This window comes from Ptychodera flava, chromosome 18 (assembly GCF_041260155.1).
Source record: "Ptychodera flava strain L36383 chromosome 18, AS_Pfla_20210202, whole genome shotgun sequence".
NCBI classification, from domain to species: Eukaryota; Metazoa; Hemichordata; class Enteropneusta; family Ptychoderidae; genus Ptychodera; species Ptychodera flava.
The window spans coordinates 3983898-4011733 of NC_091945.1; the positions used below are offsets into that span (position 1 = coordinate 3983898).

Here is a 27836-nt window from a genome sequence, read left to right on the forward strand (position 1 = left end):
TTTAAAAAAAAAAAACAATTCCATTGTAGTTAGAGCATGTGTTGTAAGAAGGGTATAAAGGATTCCATGACTGGTAATGTCATATTTCTCAAATTAATTTATTTTCCAAGTGATCGATTCTATTAACATTGAAATTGGTAATACCACTGCCTTTTCAGAAATAGAAAAAGTTGTATCTTCCCTTTGTCAGTTGCAATGTGTGTACAGTCTACCCCAGTAGATCATCTTCGGGTCATAGTTTAGAAATTATCTTCCTGAAATTAAAATTTTCCCCACCACGAAAATATAAACAAGGCGATGCTGCTTTCATGTTAATCAATCTTCGTTACACTTTTTGAATTTTGTGGTTTTGATCACGCGACGCGTCCAACTACCCACCATGCACTGTGGAGACATGAGAAGAGCTGTCAAACTTTTTCGAGCATGCGCAGTTCATTGGCGGTGAATTCGTAAATACAGGACACATCATGGCGGACGACCTGACGTACGAAATTTACTGGACCAAAGATTGTATCCTTTTCAGCGATTTAAACAAACGATCGACATCGTTTTAATACTTGAATGGAACTTTTTAGGACTGTAAGTCTTCCACTGCTCGATAGGTTTCTTTTGATTCGTACATGCATCGAAGTTCTGTGTGACACTGTTATCGTACGTGTTTCAGCATGCCAGTCACTGTCAATATTGCAGTGTATGGTTGAAACTTGATTTTTCAAAAAGAAATCGAACTGAACCTAGAAATTGCTGATATCGGATTCTCCTAGTTTCATCTAATTTTCAGAATTGTGGCTACTTTGCAGATTTTCAAGTCGCTGTACGTATGGCTTCTTCGGTCCTCATGTAAACATTTTTTCAGTCACTTCCGGTGTTGGTTTAGTCAACGTTCTCTAAGTTGAAATCTCGCACAAAGTACATCATATCCATTAACGACTTAAATTTTTGTAAATTGCATGCTTTATATGTAAAATGAGAGTCATCGTTGACACGTCCATCCGGCTTCTGAAAAAAATCACTGACAACCAGTAGCAATGGTAGTGTATGGCACAGGTGCTTAAATCAACCAGTATCGCGAAGCCCCGTATTTATGTACGTTTACAGGGGGCTTCGCGATCACTGGTTGATTTAAGCACCTGTGACTAGTACACTCTATTCAGTTATTTGGACAGATTATTCGTTCACAGTGTTTTCTGTGGCCCTCACATTGCATTGTTGTAACTTAAAAGGAATGATATAAGGGATGTACAACGCTTGTGTCAGCCAACAGTTTCACCTTGTCTTCAGAAGATTTCATGCCTATTCTCGACCGCGGAGTGACGTCAGTAGGTGAAAAGTGTACGAGAGAGGTGAATGAGAGATCAGACGATACAGAAGAGTGAATGATTCAAAAATTTTGTGGAAAAAGCAGAACTAAAAGTTATGTCATTTAAGTATATTGAAACTTGAATATTGTTTTGTTGGTTGAAAAATCCGAACCCCTTCACGGTGCTGTGAACGCAAAAATGACGTAAAAAACCGCAAGTACCCGGATGATCCGCGGTCGAGAATTAATGATGTATGGCTGATCTAGATCGTCTGTTATCATGGACAATGAAGCTACCAGCACTTGCGTTCTATATTACTTTAGAGATTATTGTGCCCAATTTGATTAAAATCAAATGTAGATAATATGGTGATGTTTCACCCATTCATTGCATGTTCTTTGGTGTTCTAGTTTGTCATTTAGTCTTCTTTCTTTGTATGGGCAATAGCAGCCAGGAAGGATATCGGCTATCACTGCATCTGATTTTAATCAGATTAGTATAATATTGTTCCCATCGAGCATCAAAAGTACACAAACTACCAAGGAATGCAGTAATTGTTCAGTATCAAGCTTTGCACACAATCTAAGCAATTTTGATGAAATACAGATTACAGGTTTCCACGGTATTGAAGAGAGACTCAAAACATCTACAGTATTCATACAGCAGTTTCTACTTCTTCTATAGTACTTGGCAAAAAATAATCATTGTGACAACAATCAGCAGAGACATTGCCTTCTCATACTGCATGAATTATTGTTTGCAAAAGTACACATAGTACCAAGAAATGCAGTAATTGATCAGTATCAAGCTTTGCACGCAATCGAAGTAATTTTGATGAAATACAAAAATTAGCAGGTGTTCATGTCATTGAAGAGAGACTCCATATATCTACAGTATTCCTGTAGCAATTTCTATTCCTTCTATTGTACTTGACAAAAAATAATCATTATGGCAACAATGTCACGAAAAATTGATATATTAGTATTCTATCACCAGATAACCAATCTGGTAACACTGATGGTGACCAAAGATTTTAGTTAAACTTTGAAGAATTTTGACTCAACTGAAAAATAACAAAATAAGTTGGTTTTATTCTAACTATAGTCTGCCCGCAACCAAAACTTAAATATTTTTTTTAGTGACATTAATTTTATTTCAGAAGGTATATTTAACTGTGCAAATTTACAGACCACACTTGTCTTGATGCTATACATGTTTTTTCATGAGTGGAAACATACACCTAATAGATTGTCTTGTCATCCTATCATTTTTGCCTAGCAGCCTGTGTGAAACTAAAATGACCAAACCATGGTAACTTTTTCCAACTTTACCACCTTGATAAAGGTAATGTAATTAATACTCATAAATCAAGTACCCTGAGTTAGTAATCAGAAAACAAGATAAAAGAACTGGAATCTGTCAAACCAGACACCAATTAAAACAAATAAGTATGTTCAGTTTGCAAAACTCATAGAAATCAATTTACATTTTGTATTGTGGTCAGGTGGAAGACTGTACTAAAAATCGTAGACAGGCTATGCTAAATGTAGTACACTGTCATCATACATGTAAATTCCTTGACTTTGTGAAAACAGCCAGTGATGATGAAGATGATCTAACTCTGGTTCATGTACCGGGTAAGTATCTTTATCTGTTGTATTTTCTTTTCTATTTTATCAATATCTCATAATCTGTCTTATGTTTTAACCATACCGGTATTTTTAAAGTGATAATTATCAATATATTGCAAAAACTTTGTGCTTTGTCTGCCATTGTTTCTATTCGTTGGCGGGAACAATAGCTTTGTGGATGAAGGCTACCCACATGCAAATGCTCTGAGAGTCCGAAGGTCGAAGCAAATTGTGCTTAACTGTTAGGTGGCCTCGTCCCGGGACAGTCCCACTCACAGCCTAGAACCTGGTCCATTTAAACTACAATAAAACTATTATTATTCACAAAAAAATATCAGACAGTTTTTATACTGCTACTATTTGCCTTGCAATCAGATGAATATGTCAAGTTATTGTCCACATTACATAGACTAACGGTATGATAAACTGCTGTGATTTGCTGATAGTTTTTTATAATATGTCAAGTTATTGTCCACATTACATAGACTAACGGTATGATAAACTGCTGTGATTTGCTGATAGTTTTTTATTATTCTATTGCGTTCAAAAATGTTTACTCCTTTTCTGTCACATACTTAGCTGATATCTTTCAGATAGGTCAAAACATCATTTATCTAAACCGCTTGTCAGACAGCTTTCAAATTTGGTACTTAGCTTTGTAGAGATAACTTTATTCAAAAAGTGTTCAAATAACGATGAAATCTTGATATGTAAATTTTAGGGTTTAATATTCTCATTTTTGATCAAAACATAATTTTCTTTGAAAGACTTATCCAATGGCTTTTATTTAAATGCAATTAAAGTTCATAGGTTTCTAGAAATGATCTTGTTTACGGATTTAAATTGATGATAAAAATTGCGAATGTAGACTTTTAAGTTTCAAAATTCAAATGCTCATCAGATGAATATGTCAAGTTATTGTCCACGTTACCTAGACTATGATAAACAGCTATGATTTGCTGATAGTTTTATTATTCTATTGCGTCATCTTGTATGTAATCTACGTTAATGAGTGGGTAGAGGCATGCTGTAAGCCATGTGAGCATACAGTGTGCCTCAGCATGGCAAATGCCTTGCTTTGTGTGGACTCTTTAGAATTAGTACCAATCAGAATTGTAATTTGTTGAAGAGCATGTCTGCTGAACATCTGAAAGAGTATGGAAATGTCGAATCCGAAGGATTGTGCCCTGAAACTTCATTTCCATTATTTCATGTGATCCAACTACAATTTCAAGGTCAAATACTTATGTGTGAAAAACATCACAAAAAGGCAATGGCACTTTCATTTGTCACTCAACACAACCATTAGAGAGTTGGATGGTAGTCAATACCTTTGGAACTGAACCAAGAACATACCCGCATAGAAATGTTTGGAATATTCCAAATTTTACTTTTGTAGCTTCGTTACACAGCAGCCTTTGATTCACAGGTACTGAAATGAACATACCAAACATTTCTTTGAAAAAGATGTTGAAACTTTATTCACTACCGGTATTGTCATTTGCTGAGAAACACAACTCTGTATTACCATAGATTAGAAGTGCATAGTCAAAGTAAATGATTCTACTGTCTGTGGTATTATCAAAGAATAAATGGTGTTATGAAAATACACAAAGTACCTATATTAAAATTAAATTCAGTCCTCAGATGATTATATCAGGGTTTTGGAGGTTTTGTCCTTTTTATTTGTCTTTCTTAATATTGAAAAGGCTGTATGCCGTTGTTCTGCATTAACAAATTTTATACAGTTTCCTCATTTCTTATGATCAAAGACTTGAGTATCAAATTTCAAATATTTCAATACTGAACACCTCTTATTTACAATGCCCTCAAAGTTTGAAATGGATCATTCTTTTGTTTTTCTTTTAACTACACAAGCGCATGCTTGAACAAGTAACCATCATTTCACAGTGGATGTTGTCCAGGGCCTAGGCAAATAAATGACTTCTGAGCTTGTATTGTGGCAATGAAATACATGTATCAATAGCATATTGTGGTTTAAGAATTAAGTTCACTCAAAATTAAAGCGCAGTGGTCGTCGCGCTGCGCATCCCCTGAGGGGGTCCCCCTCTGTTGTAAACAAATCCAAGAACGTCGCACATGTTACGGGTTGATTGTAACGTTTGCGATATTGCGGCTGTTAAAATGGCGGCTGATCAGTCACAAGCATACCAACTATCCAAATGTAACAAGCAATAAAAGGTCAATTAATCTAAGTTAAATATCTGCTGAACATTGAACAATGATTGCACGCTGGATTGAGATCACATTTGCTCATGATTTTCTTGAATCAGTTGAATGGGGCTCGGCTACTGTTATCGCTCGAGCCATAGAGCTAGACGTACGCATGTATACGCCAACAGACTATCAACGACCGGGCTCTAGTTTTCAACATCGCTAGCAAGGACGAGAGCTTTCATTTCAAGAGGCCCGACAGGAGTACAAAGACAACAACCCAAACTACAGAAATCTACAGCTCGCAGAGCAATGCCCGCTGCAGCAAGAAGCATCTCTGCATCTGTTCCGTTCCGTGTTCTGTATGAACGTCCGTGTCAAACCGGGTATATGACGCGCTACACTCGGCTGTGGAGAATCCTACTCAACTACAAAGTTTACCCCGTTTGGGGTGCAAACGAGAATTCCGAGTACAGGTATCAAGTCAAGCGAAGGACCTTTCCATAGGTCTTCTTGTTATGTGGGGGTTATCTCACTTGAAAGAGGATTCAGACCTACCCGGCAATCAGGAGGTACAACAACGAAGTTTGCCCAGCACCGGTAGGCCTACACCAGCTAGCGGTTGGATCACTGCCATGACCGTGCACAGGACCAGGGCACATGATCTCTCAATACGTCTATGCACGGTGTAGCCGGGCAATTTTCCTGCCAAATGCCGCGAAAACCCGCTCGTTTTTTCTATTGTTTCCTGTCATTTTACTATTTCTTACCACGTAATACTAGGAGAAGTAAGACATGGTGATCAACAGTTGGTTGTGGGCCAAGTCGTCGCGGGCGGCCGGTACGTTGTGGGACCGGATTCTCTATATCCGTGTACGTCAACGCGGTGACCGTCTCCCGACAACATCTCCCGTGTCCTGCTCTGGCTTGCCGATCATGGTCTTGAGTGTAATTTTTGTGTTTAATAGGCATTGTGCTGTTGCTGGTCTACATATATAGGCAATGTTGATCATTTTAGTTATGTACTTTCACTGTATTGTACATAGCATTGTGTACAACCAGCGTGATCGCGCGATCAAAGCTTTTTGTTCACTGTGTCTGAGTGCAGGAAACTCAGCGACTAATGTGCGAGTGTAGTCCCAATGTTCGTAGCCTACACGAGTTTATAGATAGAAAATACACCACTGAAGTTCGTTTCCGATCTAATATTTTACTATTGCATGATGTTGAGTCTTACAAAGGCCTTAAAAAAGTGGGGGACTGCTCCCATCTCACTCCTGTTGAAGTTGAGAAGACTTATGTTTACAAAAATTTATGTTTATCAACAAAAAAATCACGCACGCGCAGCGCGACGACCACTGCGCTTTAAGTATTTCAAAAAGAATACATGTGGTGAAGTGCATGGTTTGAAATTACCTCTGACCAATTTTGGTCCAAAGACTACTGGTTACTGTTGAAGTTGACCATGACAATGTAATTGATAATGAAGTTAATTTGAACTTTATTGGCAAAAACATGTCAGAAGTATCTCATCACAGTAGAACACTAATTTGAGGACATGATATGATAAGGAATGGACAGCCCTTTTCTGCTGATGGTTAAACAGCTGTATTGTTATTTTGTGAAAAATGGAAAGGCTATATTTAAATGAGTTGTTGGTGTTGTAGTTGGAATTTGAGTCCTGATACTATGCCTGAACTTGAACAAGGTGTATTTAATCCAGTAACAGTCAGTCATTAATTCCCACCACTGGGTTGAAATATTGCTACCAATGCAATCATGATAAATTTGATACAAATCCATGTTGGTGACATTGGGCACTTAAAGGTCGGGCAAGTAAGTTGACCTTTGACCAGGTCAAATTCTTGCAACACCAGTGTGTTAACACATTCTTTCACGAGAATACGTTTTTGTTATTGTTTATTAGTTTCATCAATTGGATAGTCAAGGAATTTGAGACTGTGATTTCAAATATCCTATTGGGTTCCTTTTCTAAAGTGACTATCATAAATAGACAAAGACAACATTTATCAAAACAAAATGATGTGTGCATGTTCAGACATGCATGGACTTGTAATTAAAAAAACAACTGAAGATGTGTACTACCTAAACAAACACCAACATAGACAACTTCCAGTCAAGTCTGATATATTTTGCAGCTCAAAATATTGTTTTTTAAAAACTTGCACAAAGTATGATTGGTCTCGTATATAATACTTCAGTGAATTTTAACCTTTTCACAGCAGAAACATCTCCCTTCTTTTTTCTCCAAATCATTCTCCTCTTAATCAGAAAGTGACCATTAGTAAATGATTTCATTGGTAATAAAAGTCAAAGAATTTAAAACCCAATAATAATCTCATGAATAAAATACCATAAAATATTACATATCATGTGTTTTGCCATGCATAAAATGACAGCTAAAGTCTTGAAAATACGTTTATTTACTGTGTCTCTGAAAAAGAGAAACTGCAATCATGATTTTTTCGTCAGTGCATGAGATATCTTTCTCAAGTTCTGCATCTCTGTCATGCATTGACTGTTTTCTGAACAATGGCAAGAGGAAATAAAGAGAGGGGAAAGAGACGCTCTTCAGAGTATAGATATATAGTAATTACACGGTTGAATTGTCAGTATGACATGTGTAAACAAAGCAATGTATCTATCATATGCACCTCCCACACATTAATTCTGAAATGTCACATGGTAATGCTGCCAAGAATTTCTACAATGTATGGAGTCTTAAGAATGCCTGATACAGTAAATGGTTGCTTTACAAGCAATAGCCATGTCCAGACTTGAATTTCTGTTACCCACTGCCAACCTGTGAAACCACTTCCAGTTTTCAAGTTAATGAACACTACCAGTGACTCGTACAACATTTACAATTTATTCAATTGCCTATTTTTAAGTAAAAATTATTAATTGATTTAGATACTGATACCCTCTTGGTATACCTATGGTGCACAAATAGACTTGGTCACCGCTGTACTCCCAATCCCACCAATCATTTCTTTGATTTCTTGCAGTGTGATGCTATACTTTTGTCTCCTGTGTCTCTTCTATAAAAATTGGTGCCATTTGAGTCTCTATTCCTGTTTGGATTACCAATACATTTGCCCCTCCCAACTTTCATATTTACCCTTTCACCACCATGGTTTGTTCCAAACTCATTGTTTTCAACAGTAAAACTGGACCTGTTTACAGAATAATGGGCACTTTTCTCTTCCCGGACTCACATTCTAACTAGATCACAACCATACCTGTCTGCATCCAGACACCGAGTTTACAATGTAAAATGTTGATTACTTCACCTCACCTTTGTACTGTGTTTCCAGAGACAATCACTGCACCATTTCCCCCAAAATAAAATCCTATTTTGAAATGGATCACAATGTGGCTGCAGACATTTTTCCCCTTTATTGTGGAATTGGTTATGATTAAATTAATCATTTTCTGATCTACAGGAGTGAATGATATGGGTAATAAAAGACCCAGTGTGAAGATGAGGGCAAGACGGACCAGGGAGATCAAAGCCAAAGTACCCCCTAAGTCACCAGTTATTGTGGAAGACTTGTCGCCTGGCAAGAGAAGACCCCTTAAAAGCATCAACAAAGATAGAGATAACAAAGCAAGTGATGAGGTTTGTAAAGCAATTTATGTGAAAGTTGGGTGTGGGTGTGGTTTGTGTGACAAGATTCATTCATGTATTTCAGTACAGATAGAAAGTCAGAAGAATTCTATTCAGTATCGTTTTAAAAGTTTCTAAAGATGCTTTTAACATATGCACAGCAGATATAGAATTGAGTTCTCATTCAATAAGATTGTTTGTGATGTCAAAAAAGTAAATTGAATAACTTTCTGTATTATCAGTAACATACAACAAAATACATGTATATTGTATATTACTATACCGGTATATGAAAAATTCTCAACATTAAATTGCTGATTGAAGTCACAACAAATACATCGGTAGAATTTCAAAATAATTCTCCTATATATCACTCAGTATATCAAGGTTTTTGAAGAGGAATCCAACACATATTTTTCTGTGATTAAGCTTTTGCTTTTAACTGAAATTTTACAATAACACTTGTACAGCAAGTTGTAATATTTGTGCTGGACCAATTAGAAATGAATTTTATTCCCTGAAGAAGAGTCATGCAATAACAATATCTTTGCTTTAATAATTGACAGTGCACAGTTGACACTCACTTTTTTGTTGTGATATTAACTTCAAAAAATGACAAACGACATATCTCATAAAGATATTTCGATAATAGGTGCTTTTTACTTGCGAGCATTTTCTGTGTCTGGATAATTTATTAGAGGCGATAGTGTTAATATTGTTTGATGCCAAATCACACTGTTGCTTCACTTCCAAATGAATGGTACAAATGCGACAGAAAACCTGATGAAAGCTTTAAAGTATGTACAAGTAACTTAATCTCTCTTTGTTTCCTCCACTGTAACCAAGGCAACACCAGGCAGATTAGATCCACAGGCCAGGGTTCATCCACAGATGTGAAAATATATGTTATTCCAGAGTAAAGACTTATATTACAGTGCAACATGACTATAAGCTGTTACAGTGTTGTAGTTTCATAGGGAACTTTTAAAAAAAAAGAAATTCCTTCTACACCATATGAACACACACCTGTTGATCACTCCAGGGTAAATGTTTCCATGGTAACATGCACAGCATGCTGTAGAAAGCCATGCTGTTCACTGATAATGTTGACAGGGGAGTCTTTTAGCTTAGGTGGCATAAATTAAGCTGTAGGCCTTTTGTCATGTGGTTGTCAGTGTATTGATTTTCTGAGTCCAAACATTCTTCCCTCTTGCCAAAGATCAATGACCCTTTTCACTGCCATTATGTCCCACACCAATCCCTGGCTGTATTGTTCTCACATTCACGATCCATTATCTCTCAGTATGCTAGGTTTTAAACCTCATGTCATTTTACTCAATACGTAATCTATACTATAGCTTCAACTCATCTCTGCATGGTATGGGCACAAACCATACATGCTTAAATCTGATATACAGGACTTGTAAAATGTATTTTAAATGATAAATATTTTGTAAGTCAAATCCATTTGGCAGTATCAACATAAAAAGATACCAAATGCTTTCTCTCTGACTTTTAAGTGAATGAATTTGTTCACAACATCAAGGTAATGAATTATTGACATTGTTTAGAGATTACACATAGCTGTAGCCAGTTTAATACACAGCATCTACCGCTACTGCTCACTGTGAACTGGCTAACCAGGGCACTAGAACTCAGATGATCTGAGCCACCCCACGGTTGTTATCAACTTCATAACAATCAAAACTTCCAATACATTGGTTGTGACACACTGTTGTGATGAAGGTTGATTAGGCCATGGACCAGTGTCAATGATTAGGTTAGTTTGCAAGTACTGCATGTCTGAGCTGACAAGTTGTGAGTGGTGTCTCAAAGGCATTTCTGTAAGTGGCTTATGCGTACAGGGTCTGATCGGCTTGTCAACATAACTTGATATCCAGCGTGTAAACAGACACTGCAAGCCATTGCTGATCGCCAAGGTAAATCCACTTGGCAACAGAGATAGGAGTCACAGCCACACTTGTACTCCACCTGGAATGCCTACACAGTCATTGATGTCAAAGAAAATTAATTTTTACTTTCTCCCTGACCAATACCAGTCCCAACAAGAAAACAGCATGAAATCCAAAGAGAGGCCAGCGCTGAAGGATTTAAGACCTGAAGATAAGAAGAGAGTTGCAAACCTGATCCGAGAATTGGCAAGGTAAGTCAATGATAGTTCAAATGTCAACTTTTGTCATTGACTGTTGCATGCAATGCCATGGTCCGTGACAAACATTCCCATTGTTAAATGTTGGTTTTCTTCAGTAAAGTCAAAATGAAATTCTTTAGATGTCAGCATACTGGTAGCAGCATATCCAATCAGTCTCCGAGTCAAAGACATTCTAATATTTTTTTACTCTTTTACCAAAATTACAATTGCATTGCCATTTAAGGATAAAAACGTATTGACTGCTACCAAAGCTAAGTTGATACTGGATATTGGTTGTAGCGTGGGTTCTCAAAATACTGCATGGATTTTGTCATACTTTGATTACGCTTTTTTGTTTTGTTTACATCTTGCCATCACTCCAGTTTTGTCATTTAAGTTGTTCACCACAGCTGACATGTATATGAATACACTCACTAAATTTATACAGATCTATGTCATAGAAGAAGTGAAATGTTTTCAACCAGCATGTCAACCCATGATCAGTGAAATATCTGTCCTATTTCCATTTTATGCTTGCTTCTGTTGTTCCGGGGATCTCTAACTAATATATTTTATTTTTTTATGCACCAATTTGCTTTGTGAAAATAAGATGAAAATTGATGATCTCAATGAACTGTATGGGTTTTTATAGTAGCTGGGGAATGTTCTATCATATCAACTTTTTATTCGCAATTTCAGTCATTAGGTTTAGTCTTTTATTGTAAAATTTGAATGTCTTGTAAAATTGTAGTGTTCAAGGTTTTTAAAACATTAATATGCGATCTTCAGGTGATAAGTGATATATTTGGAGTGTGAATGGTTTATCCAGAAATGTTGATAGAATTGGATCAGAATGTCTGCTCCAAAGACAAACAGGAACCCTATGGAATAAGTGTCTTTGAATCCTTTCATGAAAGCAACTTGGTTCAACTGTTTTGTGTACAATGATGTTGTTTTAGCAATCTATAAGGACATACGGTAGGTTGGTGAGAGACATTATTTGTGTTGTACACAACATTTAACATCATCAGAAAAGTATTTTTAGAATTTTTGTTAAAGCCATCCACCACAAAGTACCATTTTAAAGTCTCTTTTAGAATTTAGATTTTCATTGCGTTTTCATGCCATGACTGCAAAAGTATAAATTTCAGCAATGCTAAATAAAATATTTTGCTGCAAATAAAATATTTTGCTTCCAGCAGTAATCTGCTTCAATTTACAGCGTGGTTTACGAACTCAGACTAAACACTTGAGTTAACAAATTGCTTCGGGCAATAAAAGGTAGCAACGGAAAGATTGTATTCCTGTTTTGAACTGTTGATTTTCTTTTCCCAGGATTGGTGAAGAGAAAGAAAATGCGGAAGAACAGCTTGAGTCAGAAAGACATACATTTGAAGACAAAATTGCTAAACTGAAACAACAATACAACACAATACTCAGTGAAAGAGAAGATATCCTTTATCGATTTCTGTCACAGAAAATAACCACAAAAATTAAAAAATCCGATGTTTTAATTTTTTATTATTATTAACACATTTATTCACAGCACAAAACAAACAACAATTGCAAGACAAAACAAGCAAAGGCAAGAGAAAGTTACAACTGCAAGTTTGAAAAACATTTACAGATCACCGTGCAAGATTATAGACCATTTTGTTTCAATGTTTTGAATTTTATTTCACCATTTTTATGTTTCCTTACAGTGTGTTACATGCTAATATTGACATAGTACCATTTAGAATTAATTAGGGCATATTGACTTAGTCATAAAGCTGAACAAATTTGAACCATTAATGAGCTGGGCTGCAGAGGGTAAAAGTTAATAGAACCACATTATGTACATCCTGAAATTGTTATTCCCTTAGAATGATGCTAGCATCTTTTGTCTACTCTGATACCTGACATTTTCTCGTTTCAATTCTAACATTTGAAATATTTTGGAAGTTCCTGCACATGGCAGAACTTTGGAAGTGGATTTTCAGAGCTAAATAACTTCTGATGCCTAACCCTTCCAAGCTTGAATCTCAAGCACTGTACATAAGGTAATTGTATGAGTTTCTAGAAAGGTAGGTGTGTAGGTTTATAATGTCAGCCATACACTACATAGAGCTATAGTCGCACTTATCGTATGAACACATTTTATAGTGACCACATGTAAAACATTGAGTTTATTTTTTTTGTGAGACTGTTCTCATCAATCGTTAGAAAACAATATTACATGTGTTTATCATCCTTGACCGTTAGCTTTACATCTTCAACAACAATACATGGAATGTCAGAAAATGCTGACGTCTTACCAAACACAGCTAGCAAGCCAACAAGAGAAAATGTCCCAGACTTTGAGTGAACTTGTTGCAACACCACTCAAGGTAAGTTTTCATGGCAGCCAAACCATGTACAGGACTATCCCAGTGATTTCTAAACTGTATACTTTCACCAAATTTGCGTTGTATTTGAAATATTACATTTCAGATTGTTTTTCATATCTAACGGGACAAAAGAATAGACCAATTAAATCCACTTCAGCAAAGTTTATTCAAGTTGAACTCTTGTCTGTGCCGAAGACTCTTCCAAGGCAATCTGATTCAAACATTTAATTTAAAAACCTGACATGTGTTAGGGTAGTATGTGCCTCGAAAGTGAAGGACTTAAACTTTTACTCAAATTCTCCTCAATGAAACTTTCAACCATTCTCTTGTCAAAGCAAGAATCAAAATCAGGGGTAACCATGCAAAATTTGGTACCTTAGAGACAAATTACCGGAGATATCCGGATATTTGAAATTCAAAATGGCAATCATCCCTGTGTTAACTTTACGAGGAAAAATAGAATTTTTGATTTTCAAAAAACTAAGACAGTGAAAAGATTTTTTCTCCAAGAGCTTTAAAATGAGCCCCCCACAAGTGGTAGATCAGAAAAGAACTGTGCAACTTAGAGAGAGTCCAAATAACTGTATGTTATCACAGTTTAATTTTCAGAAATCAAAATTTCATTAATAATCTGATCCATCTCTTTTGAACTTTGAACTTGTGATGCTTTTGGAGTGTCTCGGGCAGAAAATAGGTTTTCAATACGATCCAACGATGCAAGACAAACATTAGGTAGAACGCACCTCAGGGACAGATATTTCAACTCTCTAACTTAAGTAAATATATAAAGTGAGAGCTATTTGCAGCTGCAAGTTCAAATCTGTCAAACAGATAAAATGAAACTAAAAATGAAACCATGGTATAGTGGTCCATATACCACCAATGTACATTACAGGTATTTTCAATCTGACGTTCATAAAGTTTTTGGGTGGTGCTTTCAAGTCATTCAATCCGCAAGAATATGTAACCTGTTGAAATGAAAAGCATCAAATTTTACAAGTGAAAGTAGATTTGATCAGTAGAAAGTAGCTCATAACAATCAAATATTTTTTTCCTATAAATTTAAGATGTTGCTGTGAGACAGAACCAGAATTATGATTCCAGATAAACTGTAGTACCGGTAGTATCATTTATAGATTGTTGACAACTGACATTGTTGATTCCAGTTGCCATGACAATGAGCTATAGGGGAAATACTACATGTCCAGTGTCTTTCTATCTGTATGTAAGTCATTCTGTCCATCCACTCAGTTTTCAGCATTGTGTGTACATTGGGTCAAGGATGGAATGTCAGAAATCTAAATGTCACAGCTCCAAAAGTATGCAACTGAGCTCAATAAATGTAGAAATGATAACTTAAAGTATCTGTAACCATAAACGCCCAAACTACCAAACCTAGACTTTTGAAATTTCGCAAAAATAGTCCTACTTGATGCAGATCTAAGTTTGTTCAAACCAAGTTGATCACATGACTAATATGCAAATGAGCAAAATAAATGTAAATATCAACAATCTTAACCGGTGTGTGCGGGGTATAAAAGGCCCCCTACCTCATTGGAAATTCATCATGGTGCTTGAGTGACAACTTGCAACAGCTAGGCAGGCCGCTCCGCGAAAATCACCGAAAATGAGTCTCAAGCAAACCTTACTGACATTGTAACAGCTCCTACTGTACTGTAAACATAATGGCCACAAAATGATAAACCAGACATAGCGTAATTCTTCGACATGGCGACGATTTTTAGGGAAAATCAATGTCAGGACAGTCAGACGCGTTCGCTAAAAACGGTCGTTACCAGTTTCAAACAGCTGTCAGTCACTGAGGGACGCGCAAAGCTGCAAATGCGCAAACATTTGTTGTGCACACAAGATCGATTACAAAAGTAAACCAAGAGCGTATCTGCCGAGACAGCTCGGGCCATACCTTAGCGAAGAAAGTCGTAGTAGCACTAGTACTGGGCTGCAAATGCATTTGCGGTCTTGTTTTAGAGTCGAAGATGTAGCAATGAATGTTCAACTTGTTTTTGCAGTGCCTACGACGTTGTGTGTTCGTAGTGTTGGTTATACGGTAGCTCTACATGGCAGGGCTGTTTGTTACCGGCGTTATACGGCCTGTGGTGGGAGGCCGTATCACGCCGGTAACACACACCCTGCCATGCAGAGCTAGTTATACGGAGGCCGTGTACCCAACGCCGGGCACACAGTGTCGTACGCGGGGCCGGGCTGGGTGAACGGAACCAGGAGGCGCAGCGCTGGAACACGATCTAAATCGACACAATCAATATACGGTAGTTCCCTTTCTTGAAAAATTGGTGGCCCTGAAAAGGGCCGTTTGGTTTGTGTGTGCATTTGGATTACACACGCTATGAACTTATGCCATCTACATCCACCGATGGCCACTGTATGGCTGGTTAGGCAGGTTTGGATACAGTGACCGCACTTGTTTCAACACGCAATCGGGCATTACTTGCCGTTTCGTGACGACAACCCCAACTGCCTGCATCAGCTCAGCTTTTTTGGACAAGTATCGCTCGTTTTTTCCAAGCGCCTCTTCTTCCAACATTGTCCAGTACTTCTTGTAAATGCGCTTCCTGACGCCGGCATTCAGGACGCTTGGTCTCTGACCCTCACCAAGCCACTCTTGCCAGGATGTCGTGACGCAAGGCTGACACAGACAGGACTCACATTCGCTGCAGTTAGAGTCCCTTGGGACTGCTACTACATCGGTTGTAATGCCACTGTCATTCAGAAGACTGTCGGCGACGATGTTGTCATGGCAATTGCCCTCGAACTCTTCTTGAAGCTCCCAACCGTAATGGGCGAACAAACCACGAATAGCGTGTTCTTGTTCAGAGTTTACTTTCAGGTGCATCGAACGAGACATGTTGAACACTCGAATTCGGAGACTCTACTGAGTCATGATCGTAATAAAATTGTATTAGCAGTAGAAATGCCAGACATATAGGCGACATAATTATGAATATTCATATACCCTAAGTACTAACGAGACAAGTTCTAGTTCACCAAAGTTGGGAAAGCCTGATTGATTACCCGACAAGTCTAAAAGCAAAGGAAACAATGGGAAACAGACACCTCGACCGTATCCTGTGTAGGTAACCCGCCAAAAAGTCCCTGGTGACGTCTTGGACGGCAAAAGCGATACGATTGTCGAAGTCTATGGTGCATGGTGACGAGAAGACATATAAAACTGTAAACACATTTCGTAATTTCATTTTTATCCTACCGAAACGTTCCTGCAATTGAAAAGAGTTGAAATTATCTCAGAGATATCGTCTCCGAAACAAGAAAATTGTCTCATTGCGTAAGCCCTTAGTTGTTCTACTTTCAAACTGCGGTGGAACAAGAGTACATGTAGGTACTCGACTTCAACGCATCTTTCGGATTAGGAATTTTCACGTAAAGTTCTGGACGACCACTTTGTGTCTTTTTATTGCTAGTACTTGTTTGAAATTTCTTATGATTACGGTGACAGGTTTTCCAACGGCATAACTAAAATTCTAATTGTGACGCCAAGGCCCAATGACATTTCCAATGAGTCTGTACAGAGTCTACGTCATCGTTCTTCACGAATATGCAAATATAAATATTAATCCACAGTTTTAGATTACGCTTGTGAAAATTACGTATGCAAAGATGATGGAAGTACTTCTTAGTAGGCGACTGCTAGTGTAACAGTGAATACTAAAAGGCATGTTCACGACTCAGAGTACAAGCTGCAAAAACAGCCATGTATATGCAACATTGATAAAAATTTGTTTGCACCAAGCAGCAGTGTCCGATGTCGCGGGCGTATAGCTATATTTAGTAACAAACCTGTAACCGTGAACTGCTCTATTAGGCCATGGAGGTACTACCTCCATGATTAGGCCACATCGACACTTGCAGCCTATAATAATTGGTGCGAATTGTAGTGTTTCTAAGATTACCATTTGGTCTAGGACATTGATATGCTGCAGGTTTTATACACATTTTCAAAGTCTTCCTTCGCCTATAAATATCACAACTAGCCATTACCCTTTTCGATCTGTCACGTACGAAGACTTTTTGAACGCTATCGACACGTACTTGAAAGGTAGAAAAACTAAATATGACCAACAATCGTGATTCGATTGCTGTAACAGGCAGATAAAAAAGACGGAACAGGTAGATGTTCTTGTTCAAAATTTGTCCAAATTCATCATAAAAGCACAGCAGCCCCTCTAGGGACCGTGATAAAAGCTGTAAAATATAAACATACCCGGTATTTCGATAAATACCACGCTACAAAGCAAAGTACAGCGTGACACATCAAGATGCTGAAGCTTAGAAGATCCCATGCTCTCCTATATTTGTATATCGCTACGAGTATGGACGTACCACAAACAATCTATTCCCGCAAAGAGAAACAGTGAGACGGAGTATGGACGTACATCAGATCTGTGGTACGTTCGAGGACGGAGTCATTTGAAGGGTTATGCGACCAGTTGAAACAAAATAAATTGGCATATTGGTGAGCGATATTTTAAATTGAGATAGCTTTTTTGGGGTGGGTTGTGCCAAAAGAAAACATTTTCTTATCATGTAGCATTTGGGATTAATTTTACAAGTCACATTTGCACTGTAAAGGTTAGATATATGCATAATAAACTAGTGCCATTGTGAATGCTAGTGTTATTTTGAAGGTCATATTTCCATAACAAACCATCGCATTCGTAAGCGTCGTACTATAAGTCTTTGCCAATGTGAAGGTCACATTTACATAATGAAAATTTGTCTTTATAAACTAGTGTCATTGTGAGAATGTTAGGTCATTTTGAAGGTTACATTTCCATAATAAACTATCGTCTTTGTTGTGAGCGTCGTTTTTGAAGGTCATATTTCCATAACAAACCATCGCATTCGTAAGCGTCGTTCTGTAAGTCTTTGCCAATGTGAAGGTCACATTTACATATTGAAAATTTTGTCTTTATAAGCGGTTCTGTCGACCGTCTCCTCAGTCTGTTGTAGCGGTAGTTTTGATGATATTTCGTCAGCATCTTATCACCATGGCCAATTGTGCAGTCGACGTTCCGTCATATCTTACCACCGAAGCTATCAGAGCACGAAATCTTAGGCGAGTTCGCGACAAGACCAAACGTGGCAACATCGATTTCACCGCCCCTTCCGAGAGAGAGAAGTTAGAACTGCAGCAGAAGTTCAACCATATACGTACTCTTTTAGCGCAGCTAGACAATACCTATGACACGCGGTCCTAATTTGTACCACGTACGAAAAAGTACTAAGTTTGTGGATACCTTATCTGCCGAAATCAGCTCGATTCCGATCTATGCCCACCCCAATAACTCTACTGCACACAGACTGCAAAAAAATGCTCTCTTGATGTCCCAAATCGTTAGTTTGCCAGCGATTCACGGTCAAGGGCTCAATGGCCGGCCATATTGTCTTACATGAACGTATCCATCGAGCTCCGTCTCTAGCTCCATAACGTAAGCTTACATATACTTTTTCGGGTAGGCACAGAGCGGAATCGAATAGAATTTTTTCTTGCGCAATCCGAATTAAAACCGCATGTCGCCTGTTCTGTTTATGCACGGTCCCTCGAGGGACCGTGGTTTATGGCTGTCAGCGTTAGCAAGGTTGTGGTGGGAGGCCGTATCGTCCGAACACACGGCATCGTACACGCTAGGTGGAGTTGCTGACCGCGACCACGCAAATATGAATTGATAAAGTAGCCCACTGGCCATTTGTGTCCCGCTCACAGTTCTAAATGATGCAAACATACTGCTAGCTGCAGTGCAGTAGCTCGTGTTCCTCTTGATTGTACCGTTATTGGCATTGACCGTGAGCAGGGGAGCAAACAGCTTACACAGATACACCGCCAGCGCTCAAACCGTTACGTAAACGCTAATTATGCACAACCATGCCCATTCACCACCCACTCAAACACGGCGTTAATCCTGATCCCGGTCCATTTCGAGCGGGGCTTTAAACATAGAAACTGCTTGCTTTAATTTTGTAAATGTTGTATTTGTAATTGAGTCTCATATTGAACAGTGATAATCATATTGCGAATGAAATTGTCAGGTTTGTATATAGTTTGATTTTATTACCTTTGAAACTCATAATGAAATTTTATTTCCTCTGAAATTCAAATGTGGTTTGATTTTTATCTCCTTTTAAAATAAAAATTTACAAGGACTTACCAACATAACTAAGGTAAGGCAGAAACTGAATCGAATGTTTAAAACTTTGGATTCTCATCATTCTCAAATGTAAATCAATCTATCAATTTTTTATTGTAGTCATTTACATGCAGGCACTTTTTTCTATCCTTGAGCTAAACCTTTTTACTGCCATACAGGTCACTTTGTGGTCCATTCCCAATATTTTCAATAGTGATAATGGACTGGTATATTCAGAATAGGGAGGGAAGGTCAAGTTGTAGTAAGACAAAGTACACAGCTCTCCCCAAAGTTTTCTCCTGAAAACAGCATTCACTGAGATAAATATTACTTTTTCAATATTTCCTAGAATAAAAAGAATGAACTCATTTGTGCCTTCTCTATGTGAAATGTCAACATGGAGAACAGGGAATCACTTGTAATGACTCTGTCCAGGTGAGCTGAGAGGATCTTCTCATCTCACAGCCCTGAGCTGTATATGTGAACACCGTGTTAAAACACAACAGAAGCCAATGAAAAGTTTTGTTGCAGAAAAAATAAACTCAGTTACCGGGTATATCTACAGCAGCTGAGTTTTTTTTAAATACCACTTTGGTAATCAATCTCTTGGCTGTATGGTCACACATGGATTGCAGGCACTGAATGCAGTATGTTCACCTCACTAACAGGTTGATTTATCATCAAAACACTGATACTATTTACATGTAAGTAACTGCCATGGTCTATTTACCATTGTAGAACGCTCCAATGGAGACAGCGTCCTTTCACTTGCCAGAGGCAAGCGACGCCAGGTTGCCTTGTCCTACAGAGAGGTTGAATAATTCAACCACAGTGAACAGCAACGGCCACCAAGCAGCTGATCCACAAACAAACGGAATGTACTCTATGGATTCCAGGTCAAGATTTCATCCCCAGGAGACTGGATTGATGCGTTTCCAGCAGGAATTCCGGGATAATTTCAAGCCAGAGTTTGCAAGTACCAACAGGTCTCACCTTGACACAGAGCGCAGAAACCACAACTACACCGACCTTCCCAGGCTTGAAGAGAGAGATCTATTGTCAGAGAGATCGGAACCAATAGACCGTTTCTCCATTGACAACTATAATCACATGGAATACAGAGATTCATATATACCAGCACCAGCAAGTCAAAGAAACTCCAAGAAATACGACGGACTGACACCACCAGATACGTATGAATCCAGAACTGCCGGCGGTGAATTTAGACCATTGACACCTGTTGATAGTGAACAAGGAAGTGAGTACAATGGTGAGAATGTTAAGTTGTCACAGGGAAGTGTCTACAGTGATTCACATGGCTATGCAAGAAATGGATTAAAACGTGATGAATACAGACCTATTGACTCTGCAAATTACAGAAGCCTGCCCTTAGATAGTCAGAGAACTAACTTAGAATCACACAGGACCAGTCTTCCAGCATACCCTTCCAGTGCATATCCAGCACCAACTGTACCATTCCATACAACACCGGATAGTGTTGGGATAGATCCAGGAAGACTGCATGATGCACATTACGTACCAGCACCTCTCCCTCCATCTAACTCTGAAGGAGAACGCACCGCTCCACGGCTTCTGTCACCAGAACTCCGTAAACAGCAGCTTCTTATCCAGCGAGAGCAGTTACGTCTGGAGCAGATCCGACTGAAGCATAAACTCAAAGATCAGGAAACGCAGCTGTCACGGAAACAGGAAGAGCTTAAACAGCAACGAGAGCTCCATGAGGATCGCCTGCGATACTTTGAACTCCATGGAAAATTCCCACCATACTTCAGTCCATACACGCCACAAAGCCCAACCTACAAGAAGAAATACAGCCCAAAATCAGACGAAGACCAAGACAATTTATATCAAGCAATTTCAACAAACTATCCACCCTTTGACACAGAAGACAATACTCCATTGAGACGACTTGACCTTGATGATGAACATGTTGTCAACTCCATAAATGCAAAGGATAGCTCATATAGATCTCTAGACGGGAACAACTCGTACAGGGAGCTGAACATTGGTGAGCACACTTCATCCAGTAGACACTATGATCTGTATGGCAAACAGGAACTAGCACACACACCCAGTGTACTGAATAATGGTGGGTCCACATCTCTGGATAGAAGAGATGACTATGTCAGCCCAAGTAGGCATAATGGTTTTAATGGTGATACTGCTAGCCTAGCAAATGGTAGGTAGTTATGTTGTCAACAAAAAGAAATATACATACTGTGGACTATTTTATTTTCACTTGAATTTATTTTAGCTTAAAACAGATTTTCAATGTTTCACTGCGATAGTTTATTTTCACTTTGTTTAGTCTTACTGTATGCAAAGGATAGAAAATTAAAATTTTCACTTGGATTTTATTTCAACGCAAAAAGGGTCCAGCGAAAATAGCAAAAATAAATTCGTAGTGAAAATAAAGTATTCCACTGTAACTGTATTTACAGTCGTAGTTAAGCTGATATATTTGAAACATCTTGAAAACATGCAGTGTTTTTGGAACAACACAGTTTCAAATTGAAACTCTAATCTTGATACAGCCCCTCAAAGACCTTGTGATTCATGCATATACAATGTAATGCTCAATTTACCAAATAATTGTATTAATTTATGCAAAGTATAGTAATGAGATTTGTTTAAGCTATTGACAATGAATCGATATCAATGGAGAATTTCATTGGCCCAAAAGTATACATTGTGTAGACACATTCATGAGGTAGTTGTCAAAGAATAATAGTTCTGTGCCAACAGGTTGTAATTCAGCCATCATGCCACTGCTTCCCATCACTTTGGGAAAAAGCAAGAATACAAAGTGTACAAACAAATCAAAACTACAGTCATTCCATTTTCATGATAAACTGTCAAAGAAACAAGGATATTGAATTGTTTAGTTGACATGAAGTTGCAACTTTCTGTAAACTTCAAATGTAAACCCAAAAACATTACTACACTCTGTGATTTTTTTTCCAGACCATACTAAAACCCCAAACTATGACTTGGATAAGAGGCATACAGTGGATATTGGTACATCACCATTGTATGCTGACAGATCAAGCAATACATCACCGTACAGGTCTTCCAGTCAAAAGATGCTACAACCAGATACTAAATACACAACAGAATCTCTTAGAAACCCACTTGAAAGGTGAGTTGTCAATGCCAGTATAAATGTAAACTTTGCTTCTGTCTATCTCTTCCTGGGTTTGTTTCTGTCTCTTCATTTCACTTTTCATTTCTCTCTCTCTCTCTCTCTCTCTCTCTCTCTCTCTCTCTCTCTCTCTCTCTCTCTCTCTCTCTCTCTCTCTCTCTCCTCTCCTCTCTCTCTCTCTCTCTCTCTCTCTCTCTCTCCTCTCTCTCTCTCTCTCCTCTCTCTCTCTCTCTCTCTCTCTCTCACACATATTTGAAACACTAGTACAAGTTGTACACAATCCTATATTTTACAACTATATTATGTACCAACCTGACATGCCCCTAATCCTTACTGATGCATCAGACTTCATCGTCTATTTTCCTGCCTTTAGAGTAAAGTATATAATGGTTATTAGGAATCATCAATTCTCTAAATTGAATGATCATCTTGTTCCTGTAGATATGAAGACCCAGGATCTTTGTTGTCTCCCAAGCAGCAATACAATCTACCTAGTGAGATAAACAGACAGAGAACCAGCCCACCAAGAAACACAGAAACCATTGTCAATGGGTGAGTATAGGATCTGACAGTTTAGCACAGCAAAAGTAAAGGTTTTTCTCATCCTCATCATGACCTCATCCACATAATGCTAGACTAGCCATGGAAGCCTTTTAAAAAATTAAAGTGCAAAGATTAATGCACTCCATACAGTAGACCATATTAAGGTGGCTAGAAAGGGCTATTTTTGCACCAATTCTTTTCTCAGAGTTAATGTCAAGTTTCAAGTGTTAGAATCAAGATATTTAGTTCAAATTTTCAGGATACTCCCTTAGTTTTAATACTTTCGCCAAAGAATATGAAAATTGTATATTTGCAGCCATGATTTTGAAATATGACACCAGTAAATATTAAAATTTAATTTTTCATATTTTTTTTACATATTTGAATTTAATAATAATTGGATAGTATTAATATTACCAAATTAGTTATAAATATGTTGACACCATTTATTGTAAGATTTGTACGGCAGGATTTGTAAATAAATTTGTTTTTATGATTTTACATGGGTTTACATATCAAAAAATTATTAAAAATTCTTTCAAATTTCAAAATGTGATTTTTCAAAAACTACTTCAAATACAGGAAAATTGTGCCATACAAATCTTATCTGTAACCTTGTTAATAGGCTGTAAAAATTCCATGTCCATATCTCATTTCAAAGGTTAGATTAGATTGGTATACAATTATGTAGGAAAACTGTTATTCTGTCAAAAATGTTGAAAACAAGCCATATTTGCACCCCTCTTTTGAAGTCACAGAACAGTTTTTTTGGTTAATCTCACTTTTGACACCTCTTTGACACTCAAAGAATCTAAAAATGCATTTACAATAGCAGTCACTCACTCTGAATGCCAGCACCGCCTTGTCAAACTTTCCTGAAAAACAGCAAATAATGACTTTCCCTTTTCAAACATTTTATTAAAAGCTAGGGGACCTCTACCATAGTTAATACACTAAGGACTCCCCAACTTCTTCTTATTTGGTCAGTTTTTCAGAAGTTTCAACAGGCTATAACTCTGCAATGCCTTTGTGCCCAAATGACTAGTTTTTTTATTCCACAGAGAATGTTGACTACTTTTATATTTTAATAGTTTTATTGAAGTTTATAACTGACGCTCTAGCCTTTCCAACCACCTTAATGTAAAAGGATCACATGTACAGTATGCTGTTTTCTGTTCTAATCATCATCATGCTATGCATGAAAATTACTGCGGCATGTAAACATTCCTGTTTTGTTGTTTTCATGTAGATTGATAGATTGGTGGATCTTGTGAGGAAATGAATAACGAAACAAAGTGAATAACAAAAAAATGATAATAAAATCTGTGTTGACTATTAAATCAAGAGAATCAAGCATACAAATTTTTCTGGCATTACAATGTATTTAGCAGAGAAATGGGAATAAAAAAGTTTGTTATTCCTTTTCTATGGCCAGAGCATCATTCCACATGGCGGATAAATTCTGTATAAGTATCATAATTCAAAACTTGTCCGACCTTGTCTAGACATCAAGATCAGTCACTCAAGGGAATCCTTTGAGGAGCGCCCTCATGTGACAGATCTGCCAGAGTGAGTATGATCTTACAGGGAAGATTTATCAGATAGATATCTCATGAATGTGATTATCTTTTGTCTGACAGATACGGCTCATCACTAACTGCCATTGTAGACTCTATGGAAAGGACTTCTATACACTCTCCAATGTATGACCATCACAGACCTCTTGTTGCTAAGACACCAGAGTTATTTGGAACCAACAGCTTTGGAGAGAACGACAACGCTGAACATGAGAATAATCTGATTGAAGAGGTATTCTTTCTGAAGTAGTGAAGTGAAGAGAAATTTCCGGGGAAATTCATCCAACTATTGATTGACGCTAAAGTTAAATCCCACTCGTACAATAACAATTGTCAAAGTAACTGACAACAAAATCTTGTCAATCATCAGACAACATTCAACATGAAAGATATTTAGACCAGATTTAATGTGATGCTTAACTTTCTTTAACACTACATAAATAGGTTGTGTTGATAAACAACATGAGGCACACAAGACCATCTATGCCATAACTATGAAATTTCATAATTTAACACTTCCAGATGTTGTCAAAATCAAGGCACAGTATTCAGAACTTCACTGACCTAAAATATCAGCTGAAAACAAAACTAATAATGTAAAGATATTTTTAAGGTATACTGTCACCTGTTCCAATTTTGCCACAGTTACCATGGAAAGAGAAAATCTAACCAATCGCAGATTTTAAGCGGATGGCCGCTTTTTAAAAACAGCGCCCTCGCATGGACATTTTGAATACAAAGGAACGCCCCTTTGACCATATATGGGCATATTTAGATTACAGGTGACTGTATACCTTTAAGATGATGTCAGACTGAAGATTTGACAGATGCTTTTGTGTGTGACAAGGGTCTTCTACATTGTTTTAAGAGGTTAAAGAGACCAAGTAAATCTGTAATAGTGTTTTTTTTGTGTGTATAAAAATAATGAATATCTCCTTCAAACTCAAAGCAACCATGATGAAATCAAACGCTTTGAATATGATAAATGTAAAGTGTAAAGTTGCTGTGCTGTCAAAAAAGTAGCCACTATATCGCTAGCATGTATTTCTGGTTGTATTTTAGATATTACTTTTGGATCAGTCTTTTTCATGTTTCAGAATGCCAATGAACATAATTGATATCTCCATGCTGTCATAAAAAAGTTGTCCTTTTTTTTCAACATAAGAGGCATGTAGTGGCTTAAGTGGAATGTTTCAGCCATATAACCATACCTACTGGTCTCTTATGTACCTGTGGAGTGGAATGTTCCAGCCATACCTTCTATACCCATTAGTATCAGTGGAGTGGAATGTTCCAGCCACACCTCATGTACACAGCACACTGCCAGTAAATTTATAACATCCCAATTTGCAATATGTCTACAAGTGATTTAACATTTAGAGAATATTTACAAACATGTTTTATCAGCAGAGTTCATAAATAATCACACAGTAGACCATTCACTCATCTATTGTAGTTGTATTATGTAAAGTTGATACAGATATTTTTTCAATACTGCTGTTACATCCAGTAGCTTTCATAGATCTTTTCTGTTAACATCTCAAATATGCAAAAGGAAAATTTACATTCGACAGCACTGGAATCATTTTGAGCACCACTTTCCATGTTTCTCCACAATTTCCTTTGAGATTTGTAAAGCAGTTAAGTATTGACAATCTGTAACTTACTGCCTAGTTTTCTCCAGGATTCTCTCGCAAAGGGGCAATGTCCCCCTCTGATTGAAAATTGGAGGAGGAGATGGATTTGCTTCTGATAGAGGGTGACCATAATAAATTATGCAAATTTAAGTTATGCAAATGAAGAGTTTTCAAGTTATTAGTAAATCAAAGTAATTGTGTAGATCAAATATCAATTAAAAGATTGCCTACTTTTTTCTTGCTCTTTTCAATCAAGTTAATGTTTAATATATTTTAAGCCTACACAAATCAAACAGATTTTTTATGGAGAGACAAAAATACTAGGGTCACAATGATTTGATGTTACACCTCATAGGCAGCAATCATGATACAGATTGTAACAATCAATACTCTGTGTATATCAAATGGGGGTTGGAGGCCATGGCATGTATTCATGATTATTTTAAGGGAGATTTTGATTACAACCATTTTCAGTAATAGAGCGCCAACCGCTGCAGTGAACTGCAATAAAACTGCTCACACTAATTAGTTCAGCTGTAGCCAGCTGGCAAAGTCGACAACATTGTATGTCCCATGCAGACAGTTTGTCTGGGGAAGTTGAAATAAAAAAGATTTGTACATGGACCAGTGCATGGTAATGTTACATTGTATCTTAATCTTGAACACAGGGTGCCAATCGTAAACTCTCATTTACAACTCGAGCCTCAGACAGAGCTAGTTTTGCCTTTGTACAAGCAGACTTTTTGGTCTTTATCAAGTAGCCTTGTTCAACACCAAAGTGGCCATGGCTACAGCTGAAACTAATTAGTGTAAGCAGTTTTATTGCAGTTCACTGCAGTGGCTTCGCGCTTTATTACTGAAAATGCTTGTAGCTGGGGAGGGAGGGATTCATGCAATTGCACATTTTGGAGAAAAGACTGATGATTTATCCTATGCCCTCACTGGTTTAAGATTCCATTTTTTAAAAAGGATAACATTTTCTGTGGTGTTTCTGTGACATTGAAGTCTTCCTGTGGGAAAAAACAAAAGCCGCTGCATCTCTGAAGCTGAAGCAGTAGGGTGTTGTATGTATCTTTTCTGTCTTCAGCATCATGTGTGTTAGATGCTGCATTTCTCTTGAATTGGTGAATGTCTCAGATCACGGAGAATCAATAAGCTTCTTAATGTTAAAGGAGCTTTCAAGACTTGTCATATTTGCCAGCTGCAGAAAGTTAATGTAATCATATGGCTTTCATTATATTTTATTCTTTTGACTTATATTCCAAATTGTCAGAGAACTTTCTGATACTCCCAGAAAGAATGCTAATAAAACTAAATTTGTCTTGTAAATATAAGTAATTGGTTTGGTAAACATGGAGAGATTTCTGCTGTGATTGTAATATGACCACACTCTGCAAGAATTACTCAATTACTGCTCATAGCTTAACTGAAAATATGTACTACATGTATTTATGTGTGTTTTTGCCTTGTTATCA

General features: G+C 37.5%; 2 protein-coding genes across 2 annotated transcripts in view; both read left to right on the plus strand.

Annotated features, from left to right (window-relative positions):
* LOC139116693 (uncharacterized) overlaps nt 1-27836 on the plus strand; it is a 559130-nt gene that overhangs the window by 443218 nt on the left and 88076 nt on the right. The gene's annotated exons all lie outside the window — the stretch shown is intronic.
* Nucleotides 387-26822, plus strand: LOC139116667 (uncharacterized). The gene is made up of 12 exons (XM_070679247.1): nt 387-510; nt 2897-2938; nt 8575-8750; nt 10799-10902; nt 12226-12341; nt 13141-13259; nt 20180-21641; nt 22427-22601; nt 23046-23156; nt 24788-25337; nt 25526-25961; nt 26004-26822. Exons 1-10 carry the CDS (start codon nt 468-470, stop codon nt 24972-24974), a joined length of 2535 nt encoding a protein of 844 aa, XP_070535348.1. The 5' UTR covers nt 387-467; the 3' UTR covers nt 24975-25337; nt 25526-25961; nt 26004-26822.

Bases quoted from the DNA above. Each gene is read 5' to 3' on its own strand.
- LOC139116667 (XM_070679247.1), top strand. From the start codon at position 468: ATGGCGGACGACCTGACGTACGAAATTTACTGGACCAAAGATT. The intron at 511-2,896 runs GTATCCTTTTCA...TTGTGAAAACAG, and splicing joins AATTTACTGGACCAAAGATT to CCAGTGATGATGAAGATGAT. The intron at 23,157-24,787 runs GTGAGTATAGGA...TTTGTCTGACAG, and splicing joins ACAGAAACCATTGTCAATGG to ATACGGCTCATCACTAACTG.